The following is a 23797-nucleotide window of genomic DNA, read 5'->3' on the forward strand; positions in this document are numbered from 1 at the left end:
ACATCTATATAGCAGTATTATTATTATTACTATTAGTAGTCGTCGTATTTTCAGTAGAAAAGAATGTGTGTGTTTTTTTTCCCTAGAGTACCCTTGAACCTTTAAGGAAGACTGAAGCTTTTGAATTACAGCTTAGTTCCAACCAGCAAAGCACTTGAAGCCGGAGCAGCTTTGTAATATTTTTTTTTTGGGGGGGCAAACATTCGGAGAGAACAGGCACATTGCAAAGGTTTGAAATTTTGCTTTTTTCTGAGACAGGATTTTAAAAAAAGGGGGTGGTATAAAATGAAGCAACTGATAATAAGAGAGGAAACCCCAGTTTTGTTGTTCCTATGGATCTGGGAATGACCTTGTCTTTTCTGATCCCTTGCTCGGGGTCAATGAAGGCGCAGAAACAATCTAGGAACGACTGGGTCAGAAAGGTGGTTGGAACCACTTGATGGAAAGGGCTCAAGAGAGGGAGGCGTTGACAAGTCACGGAGGCAGACGGAAGGAAGGGAGAAAGTCGAAAGAGCGGCAAGGGAAAGGATGGAAAGAGAACAATGCAGAACTGTAAGACAGAGGAACATTGATTAGCTGCTTTCCCCCTGGCTTATCAGCCACTCTACTGCAGGATCAAAATCCTGCTAACCAAACATGCCAGGACTCTCCTCGCCTCACTGGGGAAGCCAGGAAATATTATTGCTCGTATAACCAAACACAGTAATGTCTGATGTCTCCTTCCGTTTCCAGACAGGTGCAGTTGCTAAGTGTGTAAAAATTAGTTACTGGTGAGGGAAGATAACAGAGACGGCTTGGGGGAAGAAGGGGGCTTATTCGAATGCCAGTTGGGATTCCTTGATCATGTAACAAACACACCTGCCCAATGGAAGGGAGGTCAAATCTATTAGATATGTTTCTCACCCTTCCTGATTTTTCTTCCATGCCAGGGGAGAGACTTCCCCACAACTGGGGTGTTGCTACACAGCGAACAGGATCCTGTGGTAGAGCGCATGGCACTTCTCGTGGATATTCTAACATAAGATGGGAGGCCTCTGCCAACTTCACTCATTGACCAGTAAACTTTTTTGCCGTTTTTCGGAGGTTTCCCAAAACATCAAGAGGGCGTAACGGAGCCAGACAGCCAGACCCACGCATGTAATATTAGACATGAGGGCTGAATGCATAATGATTTCGTTTTCTCCAGAAGGAGCCCAGAGGAACTCAAAGCTTCAGAAACCAGCAGCTACAAGAGTAACATTGAACCCCTCACCCTTTAACAAAAAAAAATACCCGAATTATTTTGACATTACAAGTGAAAGCAAGACAATCCATTTTGCAAACATCCAGATTTCAGCATGTTCAAACATTGGCTTCCTGATTAATTCTTGACTACTGAAAGTCAAATTACAGATGTCGATGATAATAACCCAAATTCCTGGTGGTGAATTGGCCAATGAGTGGAACAATACGCATTTCTGATATCATTTGGCGACTTTGGGAAACAAAATATTGAGAATTAAAAATGAGGCTAAAAAAAACTAGACAAGACAGCCTAGTCTCCAGCTGAGGTGGGCAGCGTGGCCATGGCAGAAGGGAGGAGGAGGAGGCCTGGAGCAAGCCAGGTAGGTGCTGGTGGCCATGAAGGGGGGCATGGGATGGGAGACAAGCTACACAGAAAGCCCCCCCTTCCTTTAGAGATAGGCCTGAACTGAACAAACCACACATTGGTTCATTTATTTTCAAAAAACAGGCACGATTCGTGGTTTGTGGACACTGACAGACCACGAACCATCACAAACCACCGTTGTGCCGGTTCATGCCCATTTCTAGAATACTGGGAGGTGTTGCCATTTATTTTTCCGAACAAATATTAGTAGATTTACCTTTTGATTTCCATGCCTTCTATACTTTAACATCCTGGACAAAGCCTTGATTTCTTTGCTGATTAGGGTGCTGATGCGCAGCAGCGGGTTGCTTTAAATATCTGTTCAAGGTAGTGCTCAAAAGATGCCGCATAATGAGGCTGCATTTTTCTGAGGGACACCACGCTGGAGGAAGACAACGACCTTCCCCTCCAGCACACGAGTGTGGCCATTTTCCTCCTCATGCAACCCCCTGAAAACTATGCAGTGTCATTATGTAAACATTTTTCCAAGGTCGCTTGAGGTTTAAAGAAACCGATGGCCATGTACAGTGTCTTGCCTTTATTCTTTTTTTTTTTAAGGGTCAAGGAGAGAAAGGATAGCAGGGCACCCTCTAAAATAGGAAGCACCGACCCACCCACCCCCATCCTACACACACTAGATGTTCTTGCAGTGCCTCCCAAGGTCCATCCCCTTTTGACTTTCGGGAGAATGTTCGCTACTATTCACCCAATGAAATTGCCAAATATTTATTCAGGAGAGCCCTTTGTTAAATACAGGTGTTTTTTTTTTTTTGAGGGGGTTTTAAGCAATTTTCAGCAGAAAAAGAACACAAGAGACAGGCACCTTTCTGCACTTAATTCACATGGGGGTTTGGGCACCTGGCATGCTAAAATAAAGTTTTCCTCAATGGATCCTACACTTCCAAGTGATGTATAATTCCACCTTCATGGTTGGGACACGTGTGGGATCATCTGAATTTTCACTCTGGAATTCGTGATTTGCCCCAGAAGCTTTCAAATTTCACTGGACAACAGGATCTGGATCTCGGTTTGTTTTGAATTTGACAAATTAAGAATTTCAAAGTTTATAAAATGGTTGGTGAAATGATCTTCAATCCCTCCAGGGAACAAATGTCCTTTCGTTTTGCATGCATAGTTCTCTAAGACATCCCCCCACCCTTTCTAAGCCTATTCAAGTCTAATCAGAAGTTGAAGATGTTAGCATTGAATGGTGAAACTTTCCAGGTGACATCAACTAAAAGTGACTGCACATAACCAACACATGCGCGCGCAGGCCCTTGACACCGATTTGCGGTCTGACTCTCCATGGGAAGCCAATTTTGCTAGTTCATTGGCTGATCATTTGTGTCAGCTCTGCATCTCATCTCTGGGTTACTACTGCACATTGATTACATTCCCCTTTCTGATCCTTTGCTCCATGTAGTAAAATACTCTATAAAAGAAAGTGACTGAAAATCTATAGCTCTAAGAGTACCTGGTAATCTTTTTTTTTTCCATTTCTTTCTCTGTTTTTTTTTTTTTTTGCAATTGTTCTTATCTTTTTTTTTTTTAAATCCAAATCGCTAATCATAGTTAAACTCAAAACAAAAGGGGGAGAAAAAAAAAACCCACAAAGTTGCGTAAACGTTTTCGGGTGGGGAGAAGGGATCCAGAAAGCACAAAGAAAACAAAAAAACGGATCCTCTGGAGGATGAGAAGGAGGAAGGGGGTGGGATGGGGAATGTCACAAATTGGAGGGCAGTTTAGATCGGGTGGGTTCTCGATCCCCAGTGAGCCCTATGGATCCTTTCCTCCCTTCTGCAGCAGTCAGAGATGGCGAAACGGCGCAACTGGCCTCGAATGCAAGGGGCCGAGGCAGCGAACCTGAGGACATCTGGCGTGGTAGAGTCACTCTCCCCGGCACAGAGCTATATGGCTTCCCAAGAGCTTTGCTCCCACCTCCCCCTCCTCCTCCTCCAGAGAAAGACGAGAAGCTAGAAACAGACTCTCTAGAGGAGTGCGAAGAGCCTTGGCTGAAAGTCTGAGCCACTTCGTGGGGTAGAGATGGTTGGGAAGCAGAAATCGGCTTGAGGTCTTGGGTCAATCGTCCTGGTGGAAGCGAGGGCGTGCTCCTGGGCTGGAGGATCTGTGGAGGTGGGCTGGAAGTCTGAGGCGTCAGCAGCGATCCGTGGGAGCCCAGAGGCCCCGGAGGACCGCCCTGCAAAGTCCTGGGTGTGGGGCTTTGACTAGGAGGGCTAAGGCCTGGAAGGAGCTGGTACCAAGGAGGAGGGATGGCCGGCTGTTTCAATGGAGACGTAGAGGCAAAGGGTGATCTTTCGGGGTGCAACTGAGTGACTGTTGCGGGCGCGGCGGAAGGTTCTAATGCACTTGACTGGCTTTGACACGAGGTCGGAGGGGAGCCTCCGGAGTCCTGTGTCACCTGGCTTAAGCTAGAAGGTGGAGGACTGGACGAGGGGGTCAACGGGAGGTGGTTCGTCCCTCCTAGCGCTCCAGGTCCTGAGAGCGGTTGCAGCTGTTCCCCTTGAAGGGGGCTGCAGGCGGGTGGCAAGTGGCCAAGGGGGCTACTGGGTGAATTCGAAGATTGTTGAGTGAAGGCAGCGGCGGCAGGGGTAGTAGACGGCGCCCGAGCAGCGGGAGCCTTCTGGAAGGGGCCAAAGCCGCCGGACAGGTTGCTGTCCAACGCCGTCCCTTCAGGCGGATCTGAAGGTCCCAGCTGCGGTTGGCTTAACCCTGTAGAGGACGGGCTGCCAAAGGCTTGCTGAACCGAGCCAGTGGGAGGAGAACCAGCCGAGGCCCGGTGGAACTGGCCTAAGCCCGCGGCGGCTGTAAACCCTGCCAGCTGCTGGATCTGGAAGGAGGAGGATGACAGGGTTTCAGCTCCCGGGGTATGCTGTTGAGACGGCGTGCTCGAAGGGGAGCCCATGACAGAAGGCCCAGCCGATGACACCAAGGAATGAAACCTTCTCAAGTGCCTCGGCGTTTGGTTGGGCGGCTGCCCCAGGGAACCCAAAACGGAGACGGGCGGGCGGAAAATGGCGGTTGGAAGGCGAGGATGATGGGTCAGCGCTATTGCTACCGATGTAGTGGCTGCAGCAGCTTGCAACGGGGCCTGGATAAGTGGTGTCCAGATAACTGGTGTTGGGGTGGACGCGGCGGCGGCTGCTGCAGCAGCGGCTTGGACATTGTGAGCGCAGTGGGCCATCTCTCGGTCGTGCTGCACAATTTGTTGGATGATCTCGTTCTCCTGGTAATTGAAGACCCCCGAGTTGAGATCGTGCTGGACCTTGTGGAGAAGGATGGAGTTCTTCTTGCCTGCGAAAGGAAAGTTAAGAGTTGTCTTGAGAGCCAACTCAAGGGGAGAACCACAATACCATGGCATCAATTCAGCTGGCAAAACCATCAAGAGTTAGACCCACTGAGTCAATGGGTCTTAGACAAGGGTTGACTTACCACTTAGTAACGGATTCAGTTGATCTACTCTAATTGGGACGATCAATGAGATTTAGGACAATGAATTAGGATGGTGAGTTTTAAGATCACAATGACTTTTCCTGCAGTAATTTTCTTCCTTATCCGATTTTTTTTAATTAATCGGATAAGGAAGAAAATTACTGCAGGAAAAGTCATTGTGATCTTAAAACTCATCATCCTAATTTGGAATACACGTGCTTGCTAGGAAATTATGGTCAACACACCTAGAGATTCCTAACTTGAGCCTTTGTCTTTCTGAGCAGGGTAACAGAAAAAGATTTTTGTGTGAAACTGTTGAGGCGAATGGCGAGGGACTCAATAACACCACAAGTGGATCACAAGGGTCAAAAGTGGCATTTCTGTGGCTCGGGATGACAAGCATTGTAGTCTGACACAACAGACTCACACCATGGCGCGGAAATCTGCTGTATGCTTTTGAGGCAACTACAGAAGAGGGTTACAGCCTCCAAGTCACAGACGGGGTCTTTCTGGAGACATCTGGTGGCTCATATGGAATGCATATTCAAGATTGGGTACGATCCAGCTTTGTTCTTATGACATCAGAAGGCCACCACCTGCAATGCCATCTATGACTCTGGTACCCCAGGACTCAACAAGACCACTTTAAAAATATGAATCATACATGGGCCTTCTTCAAATTGGTATTCTCCAGATGTTCTGAACAACAGCATCCATCATCCTTGACCCTTTTCGCCATGTTGACGTGGGATTATGGAAGCTGGTGTCCCAAAGATCAGATTCATGGAAGGTTGCTACAGCATCTGCTACTGCGCCAGTGAAGGGCAGAGGAATGGTGATGGCTGCCAGCCAAAATGGCTCTCAAAGGCAATAAAGAATCTTCATGGAGGATCGGTCTATCAGCAATGATTAACCACACCTCTGGAACTCCCTCCCACAGGACGCCCGGCTGGCCCCATCTTTGCTGTTCTTTGCAAGTGGACGAAGACTCTTCACTTCAGGGAGGCTTTCCCTTTAGTGATGGGATGTCTGGGAGGGTTTTTTTTTAAAGTGGAGTATGGCGCCTTATTGCTTTGAATCGTTTTTTCATGTTGATTCTATTTACCATTTTTAGTGTGGCATTTGTTTGATTCTTTTAAATATTTGTATACTTCCTGTTTTTAGCTTTAAAACATTGTTTATTTCCACAGTGTAAGCTGCTTTGGGTCCTTTCAAAGGAGAAAAGCAGAGCGAAAATATTTTTAATACATAAATAAATTAAAAAATACGAAATAATACTTGATTTTTTTTTTTTAAAAAGGTGAATTGAGGGAGACAGGCAAGTGCATAACATGATGCATGATGTGGAAAAAGGAATTAATTCTTCTCCTTTCCTCTGAAAGTCGCTACTGAAGCTGAACTATGGAGGATCCATGGCAGAGCCATGGAAGTATTCTTCACAGAGTGCATAATTAAACCATAGATTTCACTTTCTGAAGATGAAGCTCGCGTATTGTATGGTGATTTTTTTAGTGGTCTATAAAGCTATCACCTATTCTTGCATCTGCATTTTACTGAGACACAATATGGCTTCTGGGGGAGAGGCCTTGTCCATTAAAGCTCACATTAAAATACAGTAGTGCCACGCAAGACGAGCACCCGGTTTGACGATGAAATCGCATTATGATGAAGTTTTGCGATCGCAAAACGATGTTTCCTATGGGGGAATTTCACTTTGCGATGATCGGTTCCCTGCTTCGGGAACCGATTCTCGCAAAACAACGATTTTCCAACAGCTGATCAGCGGTTTCAAAATGGCCACTGGGTAAATAAAATGGCTCCCCGCTGTATTTAGGGATGGATTCCTCGCAAAACAGGCAGCGAAAATGGCCGCCCTAATGAGGATCTTCGCTGGACGGTGAGTTTCAAGCCCAGAGGAATGCATTAATCGGGTTTTAATGCGTTTCTACGGGCTTTTAAATTTCGCTTTACAATGTTTTCATTCTACAGCAATTTCGCTGAAACGAATTAACATCGTAATGCGAGGCACCACTGTATAGCCATTTTAGTCTTTAAGGTGCCATAATGTTATTGTCTATATTTTTTTTAAAAAAATTCTTTTGGTTTTGGCCTGATATGGTGTTGCTTCTGAATCTGAATATCAGGCTGGTGCAGGTGGCAACCACTTCCTCTTGTGGGTTTAATGGAAGCATCTCCTGAACGGTTGCAGGAAGAAGGACGATGGGCTAGAACAGTTCACCGGAGAGACAGATAAATCCTTTCACCGTCTGCTTATCATTACATGACGGCAGAAGGCCTTTCCTCATACTTACCTGAAACAAAGAAAAGGTTGGGGGGGGGCCCTGAAATTTTGGCTCCTTAACATTTTGTTCCCCCCACCAATGCTCCTTTTATGTAACAGCCCTGGATTGTTCGCATAGAATTCGGGCGCGTGGGAAAGAAAAGAGAATGGAAGCAATTTGGAAAAGAAGCGCAAAGTCAGCTATCGCTTGGAGATAAGACACAGGGGGATCTGAGGCATAAAAGCAATGTGATGATTATTTCCCCCCCTTCCGCTTTTGGCTGTTATCATTCTGCAAAGGCCCCATGGCAGTCATTAAGGACAGCGCGGTATTCTTCTCCTCCGATCACCTCTCTCTTCCTTTGGCCTCGTGCTTTAGCGGTGCTTTAAACATTCAGACAGCGATGGTCTTTCCTTCTCCCCGAGACCTTTTGTATTCATGCACTGTTCTCCTGCACTCGCACCTCGGAACAGCCCGCTCTGCGGTTAAGCTTGGTAGAAGCTGAATTCAAAAACATCCAGCTTCTTTAGGCACAGTGTTGGCAGGAGCAGCGTTTGCTGCTCAGTTTCTGTGGCAAATATACTGTACAGTTTGGCTGCTTATAAGCTGCCTAAAAAGGATGCAAATCACCAAAGGAAGAATATTGGTTTGCATACAATTAGCACATGTTCATTTAGGGGTATGAAAGAATGTATTTGTATGTTGAGTTGTACAAAAATCTATATACATTCCTTCCTATTTATAGAAGGAGCAAATTATTATAATTTAAATATATCGCAACCCTGATCAGAATAACTGGGTTTCCTATAAAGCTGTTATATAGTATAATAGTTTTTTTAAAAACCAGTCAAAAGATCATAGCTTTCTAGGACTCTTGCTCATGAAGAGAGTGAAATGAATGCGAAGGAAAGGAAAGTTTGACCGAAATCATGGCGTTTGCGTGATCACATCCTTGAGAGGAAATGGAGGAGGAGGGAAGTTCAATTCCCCAGTTCTGAAAACATAAAGTCCACACTTACTCAGAATCAAAGCAATTCTTTTGAGCTTCATGCCTGAGCAATCCTACTTGCAAAGAAAGCCAGTGTGCATTCCTACATCCTTCAAGCACTTCAGAGGGTGCTACTAAGGACAGGTTACATGTAATGTCTAGTTTGACCCCATGGTTCTCTCCCTGAAGAAATGTCTGTCGTCCCGCCACTTAAGAAGAACAGAAAGATCCTGCTCACTCAGTCCAGTGGCCCATCCTGTTTATAGCATCCCATTTCTTCCAATGATCAGGCATATTTCTCAAGGGAGCTCTGCTTTGGCAAGGAGGAAGACCCCTGAGGCCCCCTTCCAGCTATAGTCTATGATTCTGTACAGATGTATAAAGGTGATATATAAAGGGGAGAATTCAGTGTTCCGTGTCTAAGTAGCACTGGCCATGTGAGCACGGAAGATTGTCTTCGGACAAAAACGCTGGCTCTACGGCTTGGAAACGGGGATGAGCACCGCCCCCTAGAGTCGAACACGACTGGACAAAAATTGTCAAGGGGAACCTTTACCTTTACCTAAAGGGGAGAATGAAATGGTTAATCAAAAGGAAAACAGTCAGTGTTCCTGACATTTCTATTTGTTTGTTGAAGTCCGATCTCAGCTTAGAAGTATGTATTAGTCTGCTCAGAAAGTACAGTAGGAACCCCCCCCCCCCATATTCGTGGGATCAGGATTCACTGATTCACTTATCCACAGTTTGAAAATACAGTGATGCCTCGCTTAGCGAGTGCTTCACTATGCGATGAATTCGCATAGCGAGGGGGTCCGGGCCATCGCTGGAGCGTTAGCTCAGCGATGGCCCCATGGCGTTTTTTCGCTTTGCGATGATCGCTAAGCAATTCGCTTAGCGATTTTCGCAGAACGAAGCGGGGAGAACAGCTGATCGGCGGTTCCAAAATGGCCGCCGGAAGGTCCGCGCCACATTTTCGCGCCCTGCCCTCGCTTACCGAGGGCGCGAAAATGGCGGCGCTATGGAAAAACATCGCTTATCGGTGAGTTTTAAAGCCATAGGAACGCGTTTCTATGGCTTTTTTATTCCCGTTTAGCGATGTTTTCGCATAGCGAAGGTTAATCCGGAACGGATTAACCTCGCTATGCGAGGCACCACTGTATTAAAAATAGTAAAAGAAAAATCCTAGAAATATATATTTCTGAAGATGAAGTTACCACAACTGGCCACTAGAGGAAGTCAGAAACCATGTTATGTACAGCATTTGCTATTAAAATAGCATTTGTTATAATCCTTGTTTTTCAGAATCCATGGGGGAGGGGGCTTGGAAACTATCCCCTGTGGATATGGGGGGTCCTACTGTTATGTGTTCCTAAAAATAATGTACAAAAATGCATGATATTAGGGAACACTGCTTGCCAAAATGTGTAAATTAGAAGCATTGTGCGCAGATGCTCATGCAACTGTTTAAGTTCACAAGCTTATGCAGAACTGGAACAACCTCTATGTAAGAATGAGGGGGAAAATGAGGGGCAGAGAGAAATTAAAAATGGCAGCTTTATCCATCAAGATCCAAACATAATAACCTCCGGCTAGATCAGAACCAGGGACCGCATCTCCCTCCAGTGGGTGATGTCTGACTACGTGTACCATCAACTTGTTTTTACATGTTAAAATTATTTCTTGCTTGTCTGACTTGTTCGGAAAACTTTTTGAAAAATTAAATATGTATATTTTCATGTGCTTGTATGCGCTTCACACAGAGGAAACTTGCTTTTTTTTAAAAGCAAGATCTGAGAGTCTTCAGAGGTTGATTTGGGCATCCCGTTTTCAATCCCCCTCCCAACTGACACTTGGAAAATGAAAAGCAGGTCTACCGAACACTCTATTTACCAATTCTGTCCAGCCGGTCCAACGCAACAGTTTCAAAAGCCCTCCTCATCATGGGGTACTCCTCCAGCACTTCATTAAAGTTGTCCACCGAGAGAGAGTAAAGACGGCAGTAAGTGTCCGCTCTCACACTTGCTGTGCGCCGGCCACGGGTCAGCAGGCAAATTTCTAGAAGGAGACAACATCTTGAAACCTATTTGCACATAGACGGCTCACCTACTCATTTTCTTTTTCCAGTGTTCATAGCGGGACCTGGCAAATAACGTCACCACCGATGCTCGATCCATACACAGAGTAAGGCAGGGTATTCTACTTGCAGGTTTGATCCTGCAATCCCTTCTCACTCTTGGTGTGTGATGTGGGAAAAGCTATCATCCTAAATGTTCAAGGTAAAGCAAGCAATCTCATGACTCAAGATTGGTGCGTCGCTGCCAAAGAAGGACCCCAGTGATACGTGGAATCAAAATAATTTATCACACTTGTTTGGCAGGGTATTCTGAAACATGTCAACCAACATATCCAGTGGAACTTTTCTATAATAAACATTTTTAGGATCATAGCCTGGGGATCTAGAGCAGGGATTCCCAACCTGGGGTCCCCAAAAGTTCTTGGATTAAAACTCCCAGAAGCCTTTTCACCACTAGCTGGGCTGGCCAGGATTTCTGGGAACTGAAGTCCAAGAACATCTGGGGACCCATGGTTGCGAACCACTGATTGAAACGGAACAGTTGGATCCTGAATTTCTCTCAACTCTTTTGAGCTGTATATCCACAAACACAGACAGCAGGCTGATTTTTATATATCTATCAAAGTGTATTTTGTGGTCATTGTTGCAATTATATCAAATTGGTTGCAGGAAAAAGGATCGCAGAGAAGATCAGATTTCCACCTCTAAGGACTGAGATGAAGATCAGCCTTTGGGTGGGCGGATCTGAGCCCACATGCCAGCCTGTACGATATTTAGACATGGGAGCCTCGTTATTCGTTTCCCAGATGAAGCACAGAAGCACAGGTAGTGTGGATTCCCTTTCCCCCACCCCCTGGGCCGTCCAGCCCGCTAACTGGGCTCCACATGTCGCTGGGGTCCTTCTTTGGCAGTGATGCACCAATCCGGGTGGGAGCCTGGCCGGCCCCGCTCTGCCCCCCCCCCCCCGGGCAGCCGACCACTCCAGCAAGGCTGGCCTTGAGATCCTTGTTTCTCCAATTAGGATTTATTAAAATATTTCCAGCATGGCCTATGCAGAACTCTGAAATGCCAGTAAAAAAGGCAAAAAAAGGCACGCCAGGAGCAGGCAGAATGCACACTTGCATTCTGATGATGTCTGATACTATACTGAATTTATTTAGTCCGCAGACAGTTTGTCATTTGCAAGGGAAACCAAAGAAACTGCACCCAAATTGCACGTGATACTACCAAGTTATAACGGTAATAAAAATCAACTGGCACAGTTAAGTTTATTAACATTTAAACCTGGTATATTTTTTTTAATCATCGAGTCAGGTCGTGAATCAGAAACAAATTTAGATCGCGACCTGTTCACTAAGATCTTTGGCCTGCTTTTCATGACTACGTTTTTAAAAACATTGCAGCCTTCCGGAGGCTTCAGATACTACATCCTTCCACCCGTGTCGACAACAACAACTAATCAGTGTAAAAGGGCGGCCAGAATTGTGTTAAACTATTTATCTCTAGCCCTTGGATAAAAATGTAATTGAAGCAATCGGTACATTGATATTTTAATACCCCCATGATCACAGAACTGGTATGTGTATCATTTCCTCCTAACTTGTTTCAACAAGAAGGGAAAAAAAAACAACGATGGGACAAAAAATTACACTATTCTTTCTGTCTTGCCAATGTAAACCTAGCCGGGCTTTGGAGAAGTGGTTCCCTTCCTTTGGATCTGCTCAATCTTGCTGGTAGTACAGCACTCTTAAATGTATTTGGTGCTGCCTTGTTTGTATTTTCCTCGTCACATCCCCCCCCGGGATACATCCCCCCCGCCTTCTGTCCAAAGAATTATGTAACTGCACTTCTTCTCTTGCTTATTGGGTGAAATGTTATCTTGCTAATTTCAGCTCTGCTTCTTCCTCGCTCCCACTCAGTCATTCATTCATTTAATAAGCCACTTGGGTTCTGTTATCCAGAATCATCCGAGGCCTGCCTGAAGCGTTGGCCGCATGCTAATCACCTCTGCTCAAGCTAGTGGGAGGTGAAGGTCACGCTATACCTTGCAGAAGCCACGTCCCCCTGGGCTACCAGTGACACTGTTTGGCCTGACATAACCACCTCTGGGCCAGGGCTGGTCAGGATTGCCCAGGGTGGAACGATGTGAGCAAAAGACGCTGAAGGATTGTTTCTAAAACTGCCTCTCCATTATCTCTGATTTGTCAGATACAATGAATTGTATATACAGTGGTGCCTCGCTAGACAGTTACCCCGCTTGACAGCTTTTTTGCTAGACATTGACTTTTTGCTATCGCTATAGCGATTCGCAAAACAGTGATCCCTATGGGGGAATTTCGCTGGACAATGTTTGGTCCCTTCTTCACAAAACGATTTTTGCTAGACGACGATTTTGACAGCTCCCTCCACGCTCACAAAACAGGTGTTTTCGGGACCTAAGCTTCGCAAGACAGCGATTAAACAGCTGATCGGTGGTTCGCAAAGCGGCTTTCCTATGGCCGATCTTTGCCAGACAATGACGATTCTTCCCCATTGGAACGCATTAAACAGGTTTCAGTGCATTCCAATGGGGAAATGCTTTTCGCTAGACAATGACTTCACTAAACAACGATTTCAGTGGAACGGATTATCATCATCTAGCAAGGCACCAGTATATACATATACCTGGAAAGATTTCCCGAGTCCAGGCTTACTGAGCAATTCTGTTTCCTGCCAGTAGGGGGGGCAGTATGGGTCCCAACTGCTTTCTTTCTTTAATAACAGCAAAAAGATAGGGGCTCCTGCATTGACATTGCTCTTTGCATTATCATGCTGTTTGCCTTTAGTTGCAAGAGGTTGGATCCTAATTAGAGATGGACATGAATCAGAAACATGGCAATTTGTTTTGATTCATGATGCATCAAGGTCAATGAATCACGAATAAAGAATTTTCAATTTTCTTCTGCCGAAAAAAAAATCCCTCCAAGTTTGTTGAAGACTGGGTTCTGGATGCCCAAGTTATACACCCGCAAAGAGCCCCCAAGGCACCTAGAGACACCAAAATCACAGAGAAACTTCCCCTGACTCTCCCCTACAATTCGCCCAAGATTGGCGATTATTCGGTTTTGGACATCCAAGTTATAGACTCATAAAGTGGGTCCCCCACTTTAGCAGCTGGCCTGAGAGAAACCCAATCTTTGCCAAACTTGCAGGGATTGTAGAGGACAGTCAGGGGAAGCTTCTCTGTGATTTCGGTGTCTCTAGGTGCCTGGGGCCTGTTTTATAGCCCAATGAATCAATACATCAAAAATCACTAAAAATTCATTGATTCGCATTCATCGGTGCCATTGATTCAGCCAAACATGAATTGACAAATTAATGATATTTGACGAATTTTGCAATTTAGAGAGAAGGGTAGCTATTAAGGGTCTAGTCACCTTCACCTGCCATGCCCTAGCTTAGATCTAGAAGATTTCAAACAGCAAACTGCTGTAAAATGGTGTGTTAACTCTTTAGGGCCTCGTTTCACAAGGGTTCGGCAAATGTATTTGACAGCAGCAGGTCCAGTTTCAGTTTAACAACGTGAGGAGCATTTCATGTTAATCTTTAAATGGGTCTTGCTGTAGTTGTAGCTGCTATGTTCTCTCAAAGGTCAATAAAGGTTGCACTCTTCGGACAGAGCAGACAATGGTATAGAACAACTGCCAGAATTCCTTTCGAAGCAGCCACTGCGGGTAAATTAATGAAGTAAATATGTGTGGGTTGAATTGTAAATATGCGGAGTCTTGAAAGTTTGCAATTTGCCAGTAGGGGGCAGTGTGAGTCCCAAGTTCTGGATTTCTCTAACATTAACAGTAGAATGGGTTTTAAGGTTAGAGGGACCTCCACTAATATTACTAGTTGCATTATGATGTTACAGTGGTGGCTTGCTGAACGGGCGCCCCGTTTAATGACCAATCCACATAGCGATTAAGTTTTTGCTATCGTTTTTGTGACTGCATTGCAATGTTTTTAATGGGAAAATATCACTTTGCGATGATCAGTAAGCGATTTTCGCATAGCGATGATTTTCCAACAGCTGATCGGCGGTTCCAAAATGGCCGCCGGGTTAAAAAAAAAAAGGCCACCCGCTGTGTTTTCACCCGGATTCCTTGCTTACCGGGCAGCAAAAATGGCAGCCATATGGAGGATTTTCACTTAAAGGTGAGTTTTTCCCATAGGAACACATTAAACTGGTTTTAATGCATTCCTATGGACTTTTCCCCCCGCATAGCGACGAATCCGCATAGCGAAAATTTTTGCTGCATGGATTATCGTCGCTATGTAGGGCACCACTGTATTTGCCTTCATTTGCAGGGTGTGGGATCCTCGTTTATCTCTTCTTCCACCTGCCTAGCTAGAAAGCATCATCATCCATGCCTTTGTAGTCTAACTCAGCTGGATGTCCAGCATGGCAACCACAGGGTAAGGGAAGGGAGACTTACCTTTCCCAGTGCTGATGATGGGAGAAACAAGCTCTGTAGCAGAGCAAAATTTGGTTCTTAGACTGTGACTGCCGGAATCCAACACCAACTGTTGGAAATATTGCAACCTTCATATGATGCTTTTAAAAAGGTTTGGCTAGGAGGGACTTTTCTGGGTTTGGGTGGCTACCTACCTACCTACCTACCTACCTACCTACCTACCTACCTACCTACCTACCTACCTACCTACCTACCTACCTACCTACCTACCTACCTACCTACCTACCTACCTACCTACCTACCTACCTACCAACCAACCAACCAACCAACCAACCAACCAACCAACCAACCAACCAACCAACCAACCAACCAACCAACCAACCAACCAACCAACCAATCAATCCAGCAGTTACCAACTGTTCTTCATCTTACTAGTGTCTGAGAGTGAATTATCAAGACTGTAAGTACCAGCTGAGGAGGACAAAGCAATAAGGGGTGGTCTGAGGAGACTTGAAGCCCATTCTGCTCTGTAGGTCTTCTGAACTTTTTCTGCTGTGTTGCTAGAGTTTTTTTTTTTTAAGCCCCACAACACACACAAATCCACACTCTACCAAGACCAATGTCGCCATATGCCAGGCTAGCCAGGGGATTCTGGGAAGCCTAATCAAGAACCATAACTTTTCCAAATCTTGGCTTTTGGTGAAATGTTGGAGGTGCCTCCCTTTGCTTTCCACCTGTGCACCCCAACGGGGGAAATGTCTGTATGAACTACTTTGGTCTCTTGATGGATCCCTGAAAGTCATCAGAGATGCTGTGTTCTGAGCAGAGGTCACAGAGCAGACACCGGACCTCATCAGATACCCACCTTTCCTCCTTTTGCTGTGCTCCTCCTCCTGGAGGTTGCTGTGAACCTAGGACAGGAGATACTTCAGCTGCACAGAAATGCTTCCTTACCTCCAAAGTAGGAACCATCCGCCAGTTTGGTCTCCTTGTTGCCCTTGGTGAGCACACTGACCACCCCGTGCTGGATGAAGTACATCTTCTTCCCGATGGTCCCTTCCCGGATGATGTAGTCCCCAGGCTGGAACACCTCGAAACGCAGCTTCGTCAGCATGGAAGTGACGAAATTGGGGTCTGCGTTGGCAAATAGCGGCATGGAGGCAACCAGCTTCCGACAGTTGAAGTTGATGATCTCCTGGTCGTGAGAAAGAGTTCAGTGAAGATGTGAAGCTTCCGTTTGTGCACTGAAGTATTTAACTTCCACTCAAAGGCAGCCCGCTGGGTCTCGAAAGGGCATGTAACAAATATCACGGGTACCAAAAATAAATGCCACTGAAAAGAAATCACATCTACATCCAACAGAGAGGCGAATAAAGAAAATCAACAAAAGCCCTAAATGATCAGTCGGAACCAGCCTTAGCTTGTAGACAGTTTCAGATCACAATGGAGGCTATACAGTTCTTTCCAGAACTTTTCTACTTCTTTGTATATCCCAACACAAGGTTCCACCACCCTGCTAGTTGTAAATCAACTTATTTTGTCTGGCGATTGGTCACTGGAAGATAAACACAAGCTTCCTTTGCAAAGCTGGCTGAGCAGACTCGGTGTTTTTAAAAGGCTGCAGCTTCGGAAGCAGAATGTTTGATGACGTTCCAACAAATAAAGATGTACTGTGGCAAATCTAGTGCCCTGCCTAGTTTAGTTTTTGTTCTCTGTCTCTAGAACAGGGGCCAGGAGCTGCAGGGGGTCTGGGGGCTGCATGCATACTATTTTGCACCACCCCCCAAGACCACGGTAGATTGCCCCTGTTTCTTCTTCTTTTTTCCAAAACTGGAAGTGTTCAGATGAGTATTTTGGCCCTCTAAAAGGTGCACCTTCTCGGCTGAAGTGGGACAGTTAGTCAACAAGTTTCCCCACCATCCGTTGCCCGGAGTCTTTGGCACACTCTGCCTAACGGCAGGGCTGGCTGTTAGTGTATAACTACTGCCCCCATGTAAAAGTGTACAGTGGTGCCTCGCTTAACGAGGATAATCTGTTCCAGCGAAATTGCTGTAGAGTGAAATTCTCGTTAAGCGAAATAAAATATCCCATTGAAACGGATTGAAAACCTGTTCAATGCGTTCCAATGGGCTGAAAACTCACCGTCCAGCGAAGATCCTCCATGGGGCGGCCATTTTCGGTGCCTGTATAGCAAGGAATCCGTCCAAAAACACAGTGGGGAGCCATTTTACACAGCGGGCGGCCATTTTGATGCCGCCGATCAGCTGTTTTAAAATCATCGTAATGTGAAGAATCGGTTCCCAAAGCAGGGAACCGACTGTCGCAAAGCGGATTTTGTCTGTTAAAACAGTCATCGTATAGCGGTTTCATCATTTAACAAAGCAATCGTTAAGCGAGGCACCACTCTATGTGTATTGAATCAAACCAATAAATGAATCAAGAAACATTCCTTTTGATTGGCTTGATTTATTATGCCTCTCTCTAAGATTCTTTTAATCAAATTACTCATCCTCCCACTCCTTAGAGTTCTAAGACACTTCCAATCCCTAGTGCCCCGTTTTTGCACTACTCACCTCCCTCAGGGGTTCACTCAGTTCTCCCAGGATGCTTTCCTCATCAAACATCTTGCCCTGATAGCGATGTTCATAGTAGTCATGGATTCTCTGGCGCATCTCTGCTGGGAGTTTATGGAAGGACATATACTGTTCCACTTGCTTGTACTGCGTGGGAAGAAAACAAAGCAGGAGAGGAGAAGATTTTCAATTTAGTGTCCACATTTTAGTTGTACCTGGACATACTGCAGACATACGTACTCTCCTGCCAGCAAGAGGTTGGACTGTTCATTTAGCCCAGTATAGTGTACTCTGACTGGCAGCATCTTCCCAGGGTCTGAAGGAGAAGTATTTTTCATCACCTGCTTCATGACCCTTCTAAATGTAGATGCCAGGGTTTGAGCCTGGGATATCCCTGGGCTGGGATGACGGTTAATTTATCCGGCACTACACAGTTTTTCCCCTCCTGCCTCTGAATTCAAGAGAGCCATGCCCCTCTGATCTATGCTCTCCTCGTCTCTAGAGTTTGTTGAAGTTGGTTTGCTGAAATAGCTGTGTTTGTCAATTTGCTGCTTGATCTGTTCAGTTGTAAATCTTTTATTCTTTCATCATTGGATTCCAAAAGATCTCCTGTATGGAGAATTAGTGCAGGGAAATCGCCCCAGAGGGAAACCACAGCTGCAATACAAGGAGATCTGCAAGCGGGATCTGAAGGCCTTAGGAATGGTCCTCAGCAGATGGGAAACCTTGATCACTGAGCGTTCAGCCTGGAGGCAGGCTCATGGCCTCTCCCAATTTGAAGAGATCCTTGTCCAGCAGGCTGAGGCAAAGAGGCAGTCCCAGAAGCAGCAAAATCAGGGAGCTGGACAGGAGACAGATTGTGTTTGTCTTCAGAGTGGAAGGGATGGTCACTCTCGAATTGGCCTTCTCAGCCACACTAGATGCTGTTCCAAGTCCTCCATACAAAGCACGATACCATATGCTCTCGAGACTGAAGAATACCTAATCTTTCATCTGTCAGTGCCTCAGAGTAAATTAGGGTTTCAACCAATACTCCAGAACTCTGCAACAAACCCAATCCAAAGTTCAACACAAGCTCTCCCGTTACAGGATGCAGTTACAGCAGGGAGTCCTTTTGGCCCTCCAGTTTGGGCTCCTGCTCCCATCAGCCCTAGCCAGCATCTGCTGGTGTAATTTCAGCAAAAGTCACCCCCTGCTCCAAAGCAATCTGTTCCCTTAAGAAGCAGGAAGTTTCGCCCAAGATCTCCTTCCCTGCAATTTCTACCCATTTGTTTTTAATTCCAGCCCTTTTTAGTAACAGAAGACAAATCCACCCCACCTTCTGCATGCAAGCCTTTCATTTTATTTGACAACTCAGATCATCTCCAGTCTGCTGACTGCTGACTGCACTCACCCAGTACACCAACATTTTCTCCCTCCAAGGCCTCTGTGCATTGCTGACATTTCTAAACAGTAGCACGTGCTGGATCCCCAGATTCACTTGACGTGACCTCAGAACACCTCAGCAGCATAGAGGCGGGTTATAAATTGGCACAGTGGTGCGGAAGAGGCACTCTGCACATGCCCAAGGGCACACATGCAGTACCGATCTCTGTATGACTAATTAAAAATGTTGCAAAAAGGGGGTTGTTGTTTGAATAGATAAGGCTAATTACCACTTGACATAGCCCTTAGGTTGAACTGTATTTGGGGAAACGATGTATCCTGGCTTAAAATTCAGCTCTTGGACTTTTAAGCATTACCACTTGAAGAGTTTTAAAGGCTGGACATAATAATCCTTAATAAAACCTAGAAAAGTTACTTTTGGGGCCAACCTGCAGCATCCCAGCCATCATGGGCAGTGAAGGCTGTGATCTGGAACAGTAACATTTCTGACATTAAGGAATATAGCAACTAAGGACGACACACTGTGTTGCAATAAGTTCCACTAACCATCCTAAGTAGAGGTTCATGACAGTTCGCTTTTTGGCTGAACAGACGTTTGGTGCTTCCCGGCTCCGCCTCCTCCAGTGTGCGCCCACTCAGAGGCAGCACCCTGGCTACCCTGCTCTGCCTCCTCTGAGTGCTGCCCCTGAGTGGGTGCCTGCTGGGGGAGGCAGGGCTGGGAAGTGCCAAACACTGGTTCAGCCAAAAAAAACCCCAAACCACAGATTCAGTGGTTTGTGCCCATCTCTATCTAAGCTGCTGGAAGCTACAAAACCAGTCCTCCACTGGGAAGCACTCTTGAAGGGGAAAATAGCTGGTAATGAAAGAGCTGCACACATGTTTTTTTTTCATGCCCCGTTCTTCCACTCCTCACTCTACTGGCTGCATTTTATTTTTAAAAAGAAAAGATGAAGGAAAAGTTAGGCAGAATTGTATTTAACTGCAGTTTGGCACTAACAGGGAGAGGGGGAACCTGCAGATCAAGGGAAAAGTTTAATAAGACAGTTTACCCTCCTGGAAGAGGTTAATTGGTGACTTTTACTGCGCCTTCTTTGCCTGCTTCACAAATTACTCTTCTGCTGTTGGATGCTCTGTGCTGAGGATAATATGCCAAAAGTAACTAGACATCTAACCTTCCAGGAAACAAATTAATTTCCCTCAGGCGTTGCTGTTTTCCCTTCCCTCTGCAGAATGCCCCCACATGATGCTTTGTTGTTTCAAAGCAGAATGCAACAGGATCATACCCTACTTCTTTCTAGTCCATACACATCTCCATAAATTATGATGGCTGAGATGGAAGAGCAAGAAGTGTGCCCCCCCCAGAGCAAATGAAGGCAAGGGGTTCCCAAAACCAGCTATATGACTTGAGCATCAGCAAAATCTCACAAGTTCCTCTCCCTTTACTTTGCAGTAAGATTTCCAATTACTGAAATTTTCCTGCCCGTTCACAATACTCCAAAACTGCCACCTGGGGCAGCCACCTCGCCTTACTCTAAGGGTAGGGCGAACCGGGACGTGAGAGGAAGTGAGACCACGGCTGTGTCATCTTTGAAATCTCTGAAAGAGGTCCAAAGGGAGGTTGGGAAGCCAAGAAAACAGCCTATTCTTGCAAAATCCAACATGGGGAGCCAAAAATTGCATTTTCTATGAAACAAAACGTGCACAGGAAGCAGGTCAACCTATTTCTCTGTCTAGCCCAGTACAATGGTGCCTCGCTTAATGAGCGCACCGTAGAACGACGAATCCGCATAGCCAGGGTTTTTTTTTATCACAACTGCGATCGCAAAGCAATGGCCCCAATGGGTGAAACTCCCATTGTGCTGCCGGCCATAGGAAAACATCGCTGAACGGTGAGTTTTTGGCCCACTTGGGTTTTCTTGATCCGTTCAGCGATGTTTTCACATAGCGAGGGTTAATCCAGAATGGATTAACCTCGCTATGCGAGGCACCACTGTATTGTCCACTTCAACTGCTGGAGCTTTTATAGTCTCACACACAGGTCTGGCTGGGAGGGACCATTCTGGGCTGGGGTGACCATCTATCCGGTGCTAATCAATTGTCCCCTCCTGCCTCTGAATTCAAAGAGAGCCCTGCCTCTCTCCTCTGTGGCTTTCTTCCTCTCTCAAGTCTTTTGAGGGCTGTTGCTGAAAGCAGTCATGTTTATTAGTTTGCTGTTGATCGGTTCACAACTGTAAGTAATGAAACATGTTATATTCTTTCATTAATGTCTCAGAGTGTGTTACTGAGGTTGTAAGTGCCAGTTAATAAGAAAAGGGGTGGGCTACTCTGGGGGAAGCTATTCTTCTCGGTGAATCCTTCTGCTGTGTAGCTAGAGAAATACAACCGGAAACTGAAAGCTATGCAACATGAATTAAACTTTGAAAAATCCACAGGTGCAAGATTCGAATTTTGGCATGCTCGTCATCCACATAATCCAGGGGCAGGGACTATGTGGCTCTTCAGATATTACAGCATCATCAGCCTGTGCCCACTCCAACATGACAAAGCACCGAGCTGCAGAGACCTCCCTCCCCAATGCCCCTTCCTCTGTAAACAGGGGCTTCGCTCATCTGCGGTAAGGACGGCCGCCCGCCGACAACGCTTGGCACGCTCGCCATTTCAAGAGAGCACAGGGCAGGGAGAACAGCTTAATGTCTTCAAGGAGACCCAGGGGAGACCCATGGGGTTTCCTTTGTTTCCACAGCCTTGTCTCTCTAACTGCCAGCCCAGGAAGAAGATGGGAAGCGTTCGTTCGTGAAGGCTAATGACTGGCAGCCAAAGTCCCACCTTTCGCTGCCCTCCTTTTTGAATCATGTGGTGAGAAATTAATTACATTGCTTATTAACCCAGCAGCGAGGAACCGGGATTCATGCAGGGGAGGGTCACATTCTCAGGGGATCTGCTGGGTGCTACTCCCTGGCAACCAGTGGAGCTGTCACTTCTCTCCTCCCTTCTTAATTCTCTTTCCCTCCTCTTCTCCCTCTTTCTCTCTTCCATGCATGTATTTCTCGCTGTTGCTCTCACTTTCGCTCTCGCACACCTCCTCCTCCTCAATAACCCCCTTTCCTCTCATTTTCTTACCCCTTCATCCTCTTCCCCACTTTCTCTCTTTCTCATCTCCACCTCTCTCCCTTTTTCTTTCTATTCCTCTTTCCTACACCTTCTCCCTCCCTCCCTCTTTAACTCCTTATCTTTCGCTCCTTAGCCCCGTTCTGTCTCCGTTTTAACTCTTCTTGCCCTCTCCCTTAGCCTCTCTTTTCAACCTCCACCTCTATCAGCCTCGCCTCCTTCCCTCTTTCTCTCTCTCCCCCCCCCCATTTTCCCTCTCTCTATTGTTGTTCTGTGCTGTCAAGTTGGAACCGACTTACAGCAACCCTAAGCAGTCTTTCAAGGTAAGTGAGATATTTAAGGAGTGGTTGTATTAGTTCCACTCCCCCGGTGAGCTTCTGTGGATGAGTGGGGATTCAAACCCTCAGTCCTAGCCCATCACTCTATCCACTACACCAAACAGGGTATCTTCACTCTAGCGCCTTCTAATTCTCCCGCTAGCCTCTTATCTCTCCATCCCTCTATCACTCCTCCTTCACTTACCTCTCTCCTACTAATCTCCCTTTGCCCCATACTCCCTTTTTATGACTTCCATTCTTTCTGTATTTTTCCGAACCCTCTTAGCAGAGGAGGAGGGCTCAGCCGTGGTGGCAGCAGAGAGGGGAAGATGGGCTTTGATGGCAATCTAGAGCTCAACTACACTGTCAAAACACCACACATAATACCACAGTTAAAGCTGAAGTATGTTTCATCAATGACATGATGTGAAGCTAAGCATGTGGAAGCCCATTTTTCTGCTGTGGGCATTCTGCTCTCTCTCTCTGTCTTCCACTCTTCCATCCCCAAACACTGCCTAAGGTTAAAACCAAAACCAAAATAAAAACACAACACCCGACTAGATTTGCATGCTGTGCTAGCAGGCCTCAAGGATGACAGAGGAAGAGGAAGAGGAGAAGGAAGGGGGAAATTAGCAGTTGAAAGGTATGCCGTGAACTGTTGCAACAAAATAATTAAGCATTTCCATGTGGACAGCTAAAATGATTTCCGCCGCAGAAATTCCCAGGGGCTTGGTATAGAAAACGTCTAATCAACTGGAATAAACATATGATATTTAGTCAAGCCCTGATTGAGAAGAATAGGATATATATGAGGAGCTATTTATACCCAAACAGCCGACTGCTCAATATACTCCAGAAGTGCAGTGACTTTCATGTCTTTCAGCAGGCATTTTTTTTTCTAGAAAGCTAAAATTGTGTCTGAAATCCTTTCGACTCAAAGAAGGGGATAAAAAGTTGCACAGCATAGTAAAATTGCACTAGAATAGGTCCACTGAATTCACGGGGACTCGGTGCGTCAACTCATTAGGTTCCATTGATCCAAACAGACCAAGTTTAACTTCAACGTACTTAAGCGTAGTGAGCTGCAGTTAGAGTGGGCCACCTGAATCAATAAAGGAAGGAACTGGTAAAACCACTGAAATGTTTGGATCAAAGGAAGGGGAGATTTTAGTCCCAGGATTAGAGATGGGCACAAAACGCAAGTTTGACAGTTCATGACAGCTGCCTAACTGTTCCATGATTGGGAGCCCTATCCCCTCCATTTGCCTTCCCGGCACAGCCTCTGAGTGGGTGCCAGCCCAAGGGGGTAGGGGGTATAACCACAGAAAAATGCTGTGGCTGATGATTGAATTGGCACAAAACTGCTGAACTGGTGATTTCTGCCCATCTCTACCCAGGTTGTAAAAAAATATTTAATGCTCTTTATTCCAGTATAAAATGCCTACCACGTTTTGGACTATCCGTCTTCTTCAAGGGTGTGTTTATTTAGTCTTGAGAAAAGAAGACTGAAAGGAGACAGGATAGCACTT

The 23797-nt window shown here is 45.9% G+C and overlaps 1 protein-coding gene across 1 annotated transcript in view; it reads right to left on the reverse strand.

Moving 5' to 3' along the window:
* Window positions 1-2733: 2733 nt before the first annotated feature.
* HCN4 (hyperpolarization activated cyclic nucleotide gated potassium channel 4) overlaps window positions 2734-23797 on the reverse strand; it is a 115080-nt gene continuing 94016 nt past the window's right edge. Inside the window, exons 5-8 of the mRNA XM_072981658.2 lie at window positions 17458-17604; window positions 15839-16079; window positions 10259-10423; window positions 2734-4960 (exon numbers count right to left, since the gene is read on the reverse strand). Coding sequence (XP_072837759.2) covers window positions 3372-4960; window positions 10259-10423; window positions 15839-16079; window positions 17458-17604 — 2142 coding nt within the window. The 3' untranslated portion in view covers window positions 2734-3371. The remainder of the gene's footprint in view (window positions 4961-10258; window positions 10424-15838; window positions 16080-17457; window positions 17605-23797) is intronic.

This window comes from Pogona vitticeps, chromosome 12 (assembly GCF_051106095.1).
Source record: "Pogona vitticeps strain Pit_001003342236 chromosome 12, PviZW2.1, whole genome shotgun sequence".
Classification (NCBI taxonomy): Eukaryota; Metazoa; Chordata; class Lepidosauria; order Squamata; family Agamidae; genus Pogona; species Pogona vitticeps.